The 11,900-nt window shown below is 38.2% G+C and overlaps 2 protein-coding genes across 2 annotated transcripts in view; both read right to left on the bottom strand.

Moving 5' to 3' along the window:
- Positions 1-596: 596 nt before the first annotated feature.
- zgc:158296 (uncharacterized protein LOC791212 homolog) lies at positions 597-3,333 on the bottom strand. The gene is made up of 4 exons (XM_037685025.1): positions 3,302-3,333; positions 2,702-2,935; positions 1,223-1,410; positions 597-780 (listed from the first exon to the last, which is right to left on the bottom strand). The coding sequence occupies exons 2-4, from the start codon at positions 2,915-2,917 to the stop codon at positions 597-599; spliced, it is 588 nt and encodes a 195-aa protein (XP_037540953.1). The 5' UTR covers positions 2,918-2,935; positions 3,302-3,333.
- A 3,289-nt stretch (positions 3,334-6,622) lies between these two features.
- Positions 6,623-11,900, bottom strand: part of arhgap4b (Rho GTPase activating protein 4b) — a 47,950-nt gene continuing 42,672 nt past the window's right edge. Inside the window, exons 19-24 of the mRNA XM_037685026.1 lie at positions 11,231-11,286; positions 10,980-11,151; positions 9,617-9,706; positions 9,359-9,466; positions 8,259-8,361; positions 6,623-6,826 (exon numbers count right to left, since the gene is read on the bottom strand). Coding sequence (XP_037540954.1) covers positions 6,623-6,826; positions 8,259-8,361; positions 9,359-9,466; positions 9,617-9,706; positions 10,980-11,151; positions 11,231-11,286 — 733 coding nt within the window. The remainder of the gene's footprint in view (positions 6,827-8,258; positions 8,362-9,358; positions 9,467-9,616; positions 9,707-10,979; positions 11,152-11,230; positions 11,287-11,900) is intronic.

Here is an 11,900-nt window from a genome sequence, read left to right on the forward strand (position 1 = left end):
CAGAGTTTTATTATAATACGAGTTATATTATTTAAAAAATTAAAACGTGATTTAGGGATTAAGTAAAATAGCTTCAGTTCTGCCAAATTTGAAATTAACTTAACTATAGAGATTAAAAGGTTTTTTTTTTGTATTGTGTTATATGATCATTTTACAAAAAGAAATACACTTTATATAACAATTTTTTTTTCATATTACATACACTATCAGTCCCATGGTAATGCTTTTCATTATGTCTACGATTATTATATTAATGTTTGCTATATATTACATATCTATATATCTCTCATTAGACTAGAATTGACAACAATAAGAAGCTATTTACAGTACTACTAAAACATATTTTGTATTCAATTTTTTTATTTAAATAGCATTTGTGTAAAAACATGTTATGTTTTTTTTTTATTGTACAGTTACAGTTAGCTATACTACTAATAAAACTACTACAACTCATAATAATAATAATAATAAATATAACAACAAACAGTGTTACATGTAAGGCAAAAAAAAAAAGCATGCACATGTGAATAAAAAGCTGTCTTCTTCACAGCAAAGCAGTCACTTTTAAACTTGATCCAACTCTTGGTGTTTCCCGTTCATACAGTGTCTTCATCTCTCTTTCGATTCCAGTCTTTGTTGGCCAGTGAGATGGAGATCTGAGTGCAGCAGAGCGCGAGAGACAAACAGAACGGGGAGATGAAGACGTTCACGGCGCACATAAACAGGGACCGCAAGCAGGGAAGGAAGGTGTTACTCAGCTGTAAACAAGGAACCAGGACCCTGAAAAAAAACACACAAATGATTGAGAGATTAAAACGTGGAGAGGTCATATGATAATAAATACACGTAGATAAGCGTAATTAAAAACAACAAGTTATAATTTGACTTTTCGAGATAATTCTGAAGTTTTAGGTTATTGTGGCATTCATTTGGAGGTATTCTAACGAGCAGCAGCAAAACAGTTTAAGCTCATCACAAAATTTGAGTTACTTTTATATAAATGTTTCGGAAAAAGGAAATTCCCATCAGTAAAGATTAATTTGATTGAAAAACAGAAGAAAAAGCAGAATATCCAATCGTACATTTTAGTGTGCTGAAGATTATCGAGTGAAATACTGGATTAGTTGTTTGTTGTGGGCATGTCTAGTTCACAGCTGTCATTCGTTGTATTTTCTGTGGTGAAATGAGCGTTCAGTTCACGGCCTACAGGACCGCTGCATACCAGACACGCAGGCAGGCGAGAAGAGCCAGTAGAAAACCACAGAGGAAGGCGAGGGGCACAGCAAACAGCAAGGTGAGGCAGCGGTACGTCCAGATACGAGTCCGTTCAAAGCCCACCAGGCTGTGAATCCAAACTCCATCCATGCTGTAAGGAGCCGTGGGTTCAGCCAGCACGTCACTGACCTCCACCTATAAGAAGAAAGAAATTAAGAAACATATAAACCACTCTAGCAATATTATTTTTTCCTGTGCAATAATTGTAAACATTTGAGCATAAACTAGCTGCAAGTTAAAAACAATAAAATGCTGCAGAATGTGACCTTTATCTATAAAAAGATCCCACTCAAAGAAAGTATGATGCACTTTATGGAAGGCCGGTAGAACCGTGGGAAACTAAACATGAGACGGGCTTTGAAACTGAAGAAAACCAGCATCTGAAACATCTTTATCAGAACACGACGGCACATAAAATATGATTCAATATGTTGATTTTTTTTCCTATAATTTCTCAAGTGAATGAGGCTGACCTGATTGGACAGAAAAAAAATGTATGGGGCTTAGAAGAGCAAGGATCTGCAAGCTTTACAAATGAAGGAGGTGTTTTTACAGTTTCTTCTACTAAATGAAGAGCAACTAAATCTACTTGAAACTTGAGACCAAAAGAAATAATCATTAGGTTTGAATCGTTGTAAGCTGTAACTAGAAAAATCGCATCTCCTTCGAAAAAGCTCATCTCTGAAGAACTTGCTGAAAAACAGCTGAAATTAACAACAACAAAAAAACATGCTGAAAATGTAGAACAAGCGTAAATCAGCAGGAGAAAGAACAAAGAACACAAAAGTTGAAATGAGTGCAAAAAATGTGGAATTAGCTGAAAAAGTTAATATTAGCATAAAAACAGCTACATTGTAGCTGAAATAACTGAAACTAGCTGAAAGGAGCATTAATAAGTTGAAATTAGAAGAAATAATTTAATTAGGCTTAAAGTAGCAAAAATTACCATGAAAATTTTGAATTTATCTGAAAACAGCTGAAATTTTCTAAAATATGCTAAAACGGCTAGCTGAAAAGGTAGAACAAGCTAAAATTAGCATAAGAAAGCAGAAAGAACACACGTTTGCCCAATTAGGATGAAAGAAGCAGAAATTTGCACAAACAAGTGAAAATAATCTAAAAAAAAAACTGAGATTTGCATAAAACCAGCTGAAAAGTAGCTAAAAAAACCAGAAAGAAGCTTAAATGACCGGAAGGAAGGGGAGAGAGCACATTTTTACTTTATTAGGTTGAAAAAGGGTGAAATGAGTGCAAAAAAATGTAGCATTAGCTGAAAAAGCTAAAATTGGCATGAAATAGCTAAATAGCAGCTGAAATAGTAGAAAAGGCTTAAACTTGCAGAAATCAGCTGAAAGCAGCACAAGCTAGCAGAAAGTTAGAAGAAGCACAACATGTTGTAGTTGCAGAAAGGACGTGAAAGGAACACCTTCAGGTGTCGGTTGATGCCGTTTGGATCTCTGTTGGCCATGTGGGTTGGAGTGGGTGTGGCGGGGTCTGCAGGAGGGGTTGGAGGTTTGGGACCTGGAGTTGACGCTTTGGATGCAAACTCTGGTGGAGGTGGAGGAGGAGGAGTGTTCATCTGTTCTTCGTCACTGTCGTCTATCTTGCACTCCACCAGGCTGTCGTCGTTCACCATCATCATCCTCACTGATAGAAAAGGCTTTAGAAACATACATTTGTTTAGTAGATCCACTCCCAGATCCAGACCCATCCAACCCCCTTTCCCCCCTCAGGCTGGGAGCCACAAGCACCACCTGTTGTCCAGTCGCCCAAAATCTGTCACCAAAATCTGTAAATAGCTGCTGCTGATTTTAGGACGTATTTTATACTTAAGTGAAACAAACACTGCAGATATCGTACAATAGCTGCAAAAGTAAAAGAATTTCAAGCAGTTCTGAACGCATGCAGTCTCTCAGTTATTGTGCAAAACATGCACAGCACACAGAAAGATGGAGCTTCTGCATTTATTTGGTAACCATCCGAACGGATCTGCAGATGATGTTCTGAATGATAAATCAAGTCTTACCTCACCGAAAAAGAAACCTCAGTCTTGCATTAGCAGCAAAAACCTTTACAGAGCGACGGGGCGGGCTGCAGAATTTCAATGTAAAATGTGGAGGATTCATCCGCCTCATTCCAGCGTTCCTCAGAGTTGATCTGGCATTTACACCAAACACCGGCAGACAAACGGAGCTCGACACTGACCGAGGCGCTAATGTGGTGCCACCATACTTCTTATCCCGTGTGTGCGAGTCTTGGTCGGCTACAGGAAAGGGTTATTTTAGGAGAAGGAGTGGATAAGTTCAAAAGATCACGTTACAGTGGGGGTGCTGTCTTAACACAGAAAGTGAAACAATGTCACACCCACACATCTTACACACAGTCCATGATCCATACTAAAGATCTCAATGTTAAAGATAAACAGTATGCATGGTTTGTTGATATTTAACAGCAAAGCTCCTCCCACTCACACCTGTTCCCCATTCCCATCAGTCCTTTTCCCTTGGTGTTTCAGTTCACGTTAGTCGATGTGCTTTCTGCTCCTGTTCAGCTTTGCCTCCGTGTTTTATCATTTGTGGTTTTGCTGCCATGTTCGTTGTTTTTGTTCAATATATCCTAAATTGTAGGTTTTTCTTTGAGCTCCTCGTGTTTGTCTGGATTTCTGGGTCCATTATCTGCAAACTGTGACTAGTCTTTGCTAAAAAAAACAAAGTAATGCTAAGAGTTGGGCAGCATGGTGGATTAGTGGTTAGCACTATTGCTTGACAGCAAGAAGAAGGTCCTGAGTTCAATCCCCGGTCTGGAGTTTGCATGTTCTCCTCGTGTTTACGCGGCTTTTCTCCGAGTCTGGTTTCCTCCTAAAGTCTAAAACAGGCATGTTGCTTTCAGGCTCCATGAAAAACAGACCTGTGGTCTCAAGCTAAACCAAAATGCAGCAAAAGGCTAGCTAACAGTAAAAAGTAGCAAGAAGTTAGCGATAAGCTTAAAGTAACAACATGCCAGCAAAAGGTTAGCTGAAAGTAGCAAAAAGCTACCAAAAAAGTATCAAAGGTTAAAGCAGCAAAAGGTTAAATAAATATAAAAGACTAAAAGATAAAAGAACAGGTTCAAAGATAAAAAGACAGAAGTAGCAAAACAGTTGCTTATTTCGAGGTAAAAGCCTAAATTAGCAAACGGCTAGCTCAAAGCTGCAGAATGATAGCTAAAATCTAGATGTAGCTAAAGCCAGTTGAAAGTGAAAAGCAGCAGAAATGTAGCTAAAAGTAGCAGACGGGAGCTAAAGCCTACGGTGAAAAGTAGCAGAAAGGTAGTTAAAAACTAAAAGGTTGTCAGAAATAAACTGCTGAGTAGTCTGAACGCTGAATCAGCGTTCACACAATCATTGTGTTGCACTTCTGTTTCTTCCTAATGCTGCACACTGAACTAAAAACATCCATGAGTCCAGAAACAGCACTACAGATATAGAAATGTTTCCATGGTGTAAGGGATAAAAATATTTAGGTCAGACAGTGCGATGACTAAATATTTGGCGCATGGTATCTGCCGCACATCCTTCCCAAAGAATGGTAGATTAAAAAAAGCCAAAAGTGGCAAAAGGCTAGCTAAAAGCTACGCAACCATGAAATATCTTGTCTTGTTTAAATGCATCAACAAGGTCTTAATCGTGAAGTGCTTTGTCATCTTTATTGTAAGCATTTCTTTTGAAACTCACATGTACAGTTGACCACAGTAAACTTTTTAACACCATCAAACAGTGACTGAAAACACCGAGGTGTTTTATTCACAGAAGCAGAATCGTTCAAGAACAAAGACTCTCGCCTCTGTGCATCACTGAAAGAAAAAGACAGAGGGGAAAATACAGATGTTCAAAATAGTTTAATGCTTTTCGAATCAAACTGCAAAAGAATCCCAAAGCACATTTAAACTGAACCAGTGGATTGGACTACTTTAAATACGGGGGGGCAAAATGAGTGGAGGAAAGAAAGAAGAGTTTTCATTATGGCTCTCAAATGTTGCCGTAGGTTTCACAGTTTCAAGCAGAGGAACTCTCTGAAGTCGGGGACCATTGTGGCTCTTGAGGCTTGGGCACAGTTTCTAGCTGGAGAGTGCTGGTGAGCTTCATTTGACTTGGAAGTTAGAACAAAGAGCTGGGACCGAACACACAGCTGAGCTGACCACCGTCCAGCAGGTCAGTTCGCCACGGATTTGAAGGTTGAAGGATTTGAGGTTCCTCCAACCTCCTGTCAGAAATCCAACCTGGGGAAGAGGGCGTTCAAATTGAAATTTCCAACTTCAAAGTCCGAATGAAACTCCCCGTTTGTCAACCAAAGACCTGAGTGAGAAACCCTTACGTTTTCTTTCGACGCCAAACCTGAGTTAGCCCGTCTTTAACGCTGCAAAAGCCCTGAGATCTGGCCTGTAGCTCAAGCCATTTATCACACGTAACCGGGAATGTGTTTTTTTCTGCGACTGTGTAAAAACAAACAAAGACAAAGTTTTCCCAGCTCACCCAGATGGACCTTAAAGTGTTCAATATTCAGTAAATAAGCAGAAAATAACCCACTGATTAAGTTGTATAAAATATAACATTTTAAATACATTTTTTTATTGTATTATTCTGTGAAATGCCATATTTTTATTTTAAAAAGAGCTCTTAAAAAGATCCCACAGCTCTGCTGAAGGGAAAAAGATACTTTTTCCATGATACCAAAGCCATCTAATGTCATTCTTTGAACTTTGCTCTTTAATGTTTTGCAGTTTTTCAGAGGACTATTCTCACTTTAAAAAAAAATACTGAACACTTTTGGATCCATCATCTTTATCCTGGTTCACATTTTATCATTTAATATGCGATGTTTAAACTTTTCTGGTCTTTTCAAGTAAAATAAATGTAAAAAAAAAAATAAAAAAAAGTGAAGGCACTCCTAGACACAGGACCCAGATCAGTTTTCTTTTTAGAATTAAAAAAAAAAAATCACGGTGTGCTGATCTCAGACCTGCCACTAGGGGCAGCTTAAGGGTTTTGTTGATGTGCCATCAGTTCCACACAAAGCAGACTTTTTGAAGTTTGTTTGGCGATATCACTCTAAACGCTGTAAAATCCAGGAGAACAAAGCAGACCAGAACCTAAAATCAACACCAAAACAAAAGCAGCTGGAAAACAGACACTTGACGCACGGCACCAAGACAAGCGGCACTATGAGATGGAGGACGCGACTGTTACTCACGTGTCCAAAAAATAAAAAATAAAACAACAACCAAGAACTAAGATCATCACTAAATGCCTGAAAGAGCATCAGCGTAGTCATCGAAGAAATGAACCAATAATTCCTCTGTTGTTCCTTCTTCATCTCAGTCCACCAGATTGAAAAGCACCAGTTTTTCTTAGACCAAATCCCTTTTTGACAGAAGGGACATTTTGAGTGAGAGAGGAAGACGAGGACGATGAAGGAGCAGGGGTGATGGGGGCGATGAGGGGGGACGGCTGCACCGGAGGCTGGCGGGACAGGAGCTCCTTGAACACAGAGTTCATCTGACGGCTGATCGCCTCCTGACACAAACAGGACAGACAAACAGCACAGAGGCTGCTTAGAAGAAGTGCAGCAGCTTCAGAGACATTTAAAGAAGTCTGACTGTGAGCTCTGAGTCGCTCTCTATGAAAGGTGACAAATTCAGACATCGTCTCTTTAAGTTGTACAGGCGGTTGTCAAACTCTGAGACTTTCCAGAAAAATGTTCCCCTCGTTCTTATCATACATCAGTTTCTTCTTCTTCAGAGGAAGAAGACGACGACGACGAATAAGACGAAAAAGAAAAATATGAAAAAGAATAAGAAACATAAGAATAACAACAACAACAAAAGAATATGAATAAGAACAATAAACAACAAGAATAAGAATAGGAAAAATAAAAATAATAAGAAGAACAATAATTAAAATAACTAGAAGAAGAACAACAAGAATAATAATAATAATAAGAAGAAGAAAAGAACAAGAACAACAACAACAATAATAATAAGAAGAAAAGAACAATAAGAAGAAAAAGAACAACAATAATAATAATAAGAAGAAGAAGAAGAAGAAAAGAACAAGAACAACAATAATAATAATAATAATAATAAGAAGAAAATAACAATAAGAAGAAAAAGAACAACAAGAATAATAATAAGAAGAAAAGAACAAGAACAGCAACAATAATAATAATAATAATAAGAAGAACAATAAGAAGAAAAAGAACAACAAGAATAATAATAATAAGAAAAGAACAATAAGAACAACAACAATAATAACAAGAAGATAAGAACAACAACAACAACAATAATAATAATAATAAGAAGAAGAACAATAAGAAGAAAAAGAACAACAAGAATAATAATAAGAAGAAAAGAACAATAAGAACAACAACAATAATAATAACAAGAAGATAAGAACAACAACAACAATGATAATAACAATGATAAAAAAACTTCTAACAAGCATACTGATCACTGCGGAGCCCTTATTTGTTTGTAAATTCAGCTCCTGTTTATACGTTTATTGATTCAAGAGGAAATAGCGTCTGCTGCAATCATCTTCTTAGAGATGCACTTATGAAGGGATTGAGTACAGTCTCACTGAAAAATGTTTCTGCTTTTTGGTCACGTTGGTTTCCTACTAGTTTTGGAATACAATTGTTTGGAAAGCTCTTTAGTTACATCAAACTGTAGCATGAAAGACAACCCAGTTGTCCAGAATAAACCCCTGATCTGCTGATTGTGTTTCACCAAAATAAGACTTCAAAGTTTAATCAAAGTTATCTGATCAGATTATTATTTTAGATGCTGACATCATCCTAACAGACTTCTTCCCAACATCTAGGTACTGAGGTTGTTCAGGCAGCAAAAAACGCAGCCTCGATTTAAATTGATTTCCATCTTTGCATATCAGAACATGCACAACATCTAACGGGTGAACTGAATTAAGAGGGAAGAACCAAACTACTGACCTTGTCAACTGGTGCTCTCTCTGGCTGAACAAATGGAGATTTGTCTGTGAGTTTGCAGCTGCCCTGTCTTACAGTGTCCAAAGTGTGTCTTCGTTCATGAGACCTGCAGGAAAATCATCACCAAGAACGTCACTCCTACTCTTGAAATGCCACACTACGAGGTTATAACTGCAAATTAAACATTTCTCAAAGGTTCTTCTATGATGTTAATTTCCTCTCAACAGTTTTCTGTTTTTATTGTTCTTTAACAGACATATGAATGATAATATAGTTGATGTTCAAGATGTAATGGGTATGTCCTGTTAGAATGCTTTACACTAAATGCAACACTGAGGGGAGTAAGAGTGAACCAAATCATACACTCAGGGGTTCCCAATACCGGTCCTTGAGGAACACCATCCAAAAAGTTTTACTTGTTTTGACACACCTGATTTGAATGAATGGGTGGTTAACATTTTGCAGAACTTGAAGTCATTAAGTAACTGAACCAGGCGTGTTGGAGCAGGGAAACAACTGAAACATGCAGGATGGCGTTCCTCAGGGACCAAGGTTGGGAACCATGGCTCTAGACTACAACAAAAAAAAAGTATATTTTCATGCAGTTGTGGAGCCTAATCTTAACGTATAAAATCCTAAATGAAGTAGCTTTATCCCTAATGCACATTTTGGTTTTATTACACAACGACGCGTGTACTTTTAACCTTTTATTCAATTTGGACAGTATTGGTGATAAATCAGTTTATATTGACCAATAAATTGGGTCAACGTTGTCCAAGGACCTCCTATTTGGGGTACAGTATGTTGAACTTTTACTCTTAACATCTTGTTAAGCTGATCACCAAACGATAATTAATTTATCGTAACAGTCAATCAGATAATATGTTTAAATGGTTCGGGCATCATTACAGCAACACCACAAGGTTCAAATGAAATCACAGCAGTGGCTTCCGCAAATCTAGCACTTTTCTTTCTCTGCACTTTATAGTTAGAGCCTCGGCATTAACAGACTTTCTAAACGTTATAGTTCTGTGAATATTGGATGTACACAGCAGCAGCAGAGGCGTTCAGCTTGGTTTGTGCCCCAGGTGTGCCAGGCTTACACTGGTAGTTGTCTTGTGGCTGGGGAAGTTTGCGGCTTCCAGCTCGGGCTGCCCTCACTTCCTCTCTGTCTCCCTGGCAACGAAGCACTATCACTGTTTACCCGCATCCTGTCAAGACACGCAGAAACTCTGTGACTCGATACCCTACAGTTCCACTGCCCGTGAGCACAACAACGTGCAACAATGGCCGTCTGCGTACGGATCTCTTTGTGCAGACACAAGCTCAGAAGTGCAGATGAGTGTGGTTCTGGAGAATACCTGGTTGGGTTCTTTGCGTTCGGATCTTCTACCGTCAGGTTTCCCGTGCTGCCTCCTCCGAAATGACTTTCATCTTTTTTCCCTCGTTCGCTGATGAAACAATCGCCAACAGAGTTTAGATGTGAGCCGAATGATCGATGAAAGAAATCTAAGGAAATTAGAACTATTTCAAATAAATTCGTGTGTAGACTGGAATACTGCAGCCACTAGAAAACACAATGAAAAACGTCGTGAATTAAGAACACGCACGAGAAATGTCTTTGCTAAACATGTTTTAAATCAAATATTAATATTAAAGCTGCTAAACAGTAACTCGGTATTATAGGAATTTGGTAAATCCAGTTAAATATTTATAAAAAAAATTTAATTTACAAGTCAACTGCTTTAAACCTGAAAAAAAATCAAGCAAGTTTAATTTTTTCAACAAGACCACACTATGATTTGGTTTCTGCAGCTGTAAAACACCATTTGATCACTTTCCGATGTTTATTATCATTTTGAAGAACATACTTAGAATTTAGAATATTAATGGGAGAATGTAAATAAATATTTAAATAAATAAATAATTGGAATAATGCTTTTTTTTTTTCTCCATATGTTTAAATGTGAGGTTAGCTTTAAGCTAAGATGACTATTTTAAGTTAAGGTAGTTAGCTTAGCTTAAAGCTAAAGGTTAAGCTAACCAGTTTAGCTTTTTGGTTTAGGTTGGCCAGTTAGTCTTAGCAACTTTAGCACATAACCTTTGAATTAAGAGTGGGAGAAAAAAATAAATAAATACCAGTATATGCAAATTCCTAGTTATGATACTGCGCCCACAATAAATACATTTTAAAAATGAGGCTACCGATGAGTAGGAATGGAAAAAACACATATGTTTGATAAAATATTCAAACTTGGCCGTCTTTTTGAACTCCGGGGCACGACACAGACGAGAAATCTGGCACGCACTGAACTTTAATTAAAACTTTAATTGTCATGTTGTCCGTAGGATGTTTTTAATGTGCTATAGGATCCCTGACAGAATCCTTCTAAAGTTCTGCTTTGAGTTTGAAATGTCTGACAGCTTGTTCTCTGAAGGCACAAATGAACCTTTTCAGCTTGTAAAGATCCTGTGAGGAACCAGAGAAATGTAAAGATGCGTAGAAGTGTGTGATCTTGTTGCAAAGACAGCACACCTGCCATTTGAAGACAAACGGGTTCATTTTCAGCAGCAGCTTTTAGAAATACAATTTCCAAGAGTGCGCGTGTTTCAGGCAGCAACAGCTGCTCCGCTTTAGGTTCACCAAGTAGAAAGGGCACGACAAATTACCCAGAATCACCTTTGTGCCAGTGAGAATGGTTGAGTTATGGAAGTGTCACTCACCCTTCCAGCACACTGATGTACTTGTGTGGGATCAGACCCTTGACCCCTCCGACCTCGCCTCTCCACCAGTCACAGGAGGCTTTGCTGTGAAGAATGAGAGGATCTCCCTGCTTGAAGGAAAGCTCTGCTGGAGATCTGGCTGTGTAGTTGAACATAGCCACCGCCTCCCACTCTGCACACAGTTTTTTATTAAACACCCTCATGGTTACAGCCTAATTAATAATGGTAATCTAAAATGTTCGTGCACTGACCGTCTTCACTGGCCATTTGCTCAGACTCTCCGTCTCCCTCCTCTGTAATGGGTTCGCTGCACACAAGCGGAAAAGATTAAAGTTGTTGGTTGCACACACACATTTTTCCTTCTGCTTGACACACAAACCAGAACTGGGACATCACAGCCCCTAAGCATACAGTTCAGTTAGGCAATGCTACATGCAAGAATTTTTATTTTGTCCACAGCAGGGGTGCCCACACTTTTTCAGCACGCGAGCTACTTTTAAAATGACCAAGTCAAAAATAAGGCCCTGTTTACACGAGAACAACCTCTGGAAACGTTTGTTTTTTTTATGTTTATTGGGGGCGATAAACAAAAAATGAGAGGGTTTATACAAAAACGCTGTAGTTTCCATGTCAGTTGGGTTGCCAGATATAGTACTGTGGCTTTAAAATGATAGTATTTTTACCTAAACTGTCATATCTGAGTAAAGATATTCTAAGATGAGGTGTGTGTTGTGTTTGTTGAACATGTGCACAGAAAAGGAGGAGATAAATAAGACATTTTAAATTTATCTGGCAACCCTGATCAGCTGCATTCATTGTGGATGACGGTTACGTCCAAACTGGTGAATACACTAACGTCTCTTTGAACAAAAACACTCTGCTGTCTGCCGTTTATTATAACTGTTGTTAGTGCAAAGCCTC

The sequence above is a fragment of the Nematolebias whitei genome, chromosome 11 (assembly GCF_014905685.2).
Source record: "Nematolebias whitei isolate Nwh7 chromosome 11, NemWhi1, whole genome shotgun sequence".
NCBI lineage: Eukaryota > Metazoa > Chordata > Actinopteri > Cyprinodontiformes > Rivulidae > Nematolebias > Nematolebias whitei.

Excerpts from the sequence above, each read along its gene's own strand:
- zgc:158296 (XM_037685025.1), bottom strand. The coding sequence starts at position 2,917 with ATGATGATGGTGAACGACGACAGCCTGGTGGAGTGCAAGATAGACGAC. Across the intron at positions 1,411-2,701 it reads GCATCAACCGACACCTGAAG|GTGGAGGTCAGTGACGTGCT; the intron begins GTGTTCCTTTCA and ends TTCTTCTTATAG. Across the intron at positions 781-1,222 it reads CTCGCCTGCCTGCGTGTCTG|GGTCCTGGTTCCTTGTTTAC; the intron begins GTATGCAGCGGT and ends GTTTTTTTTCAG.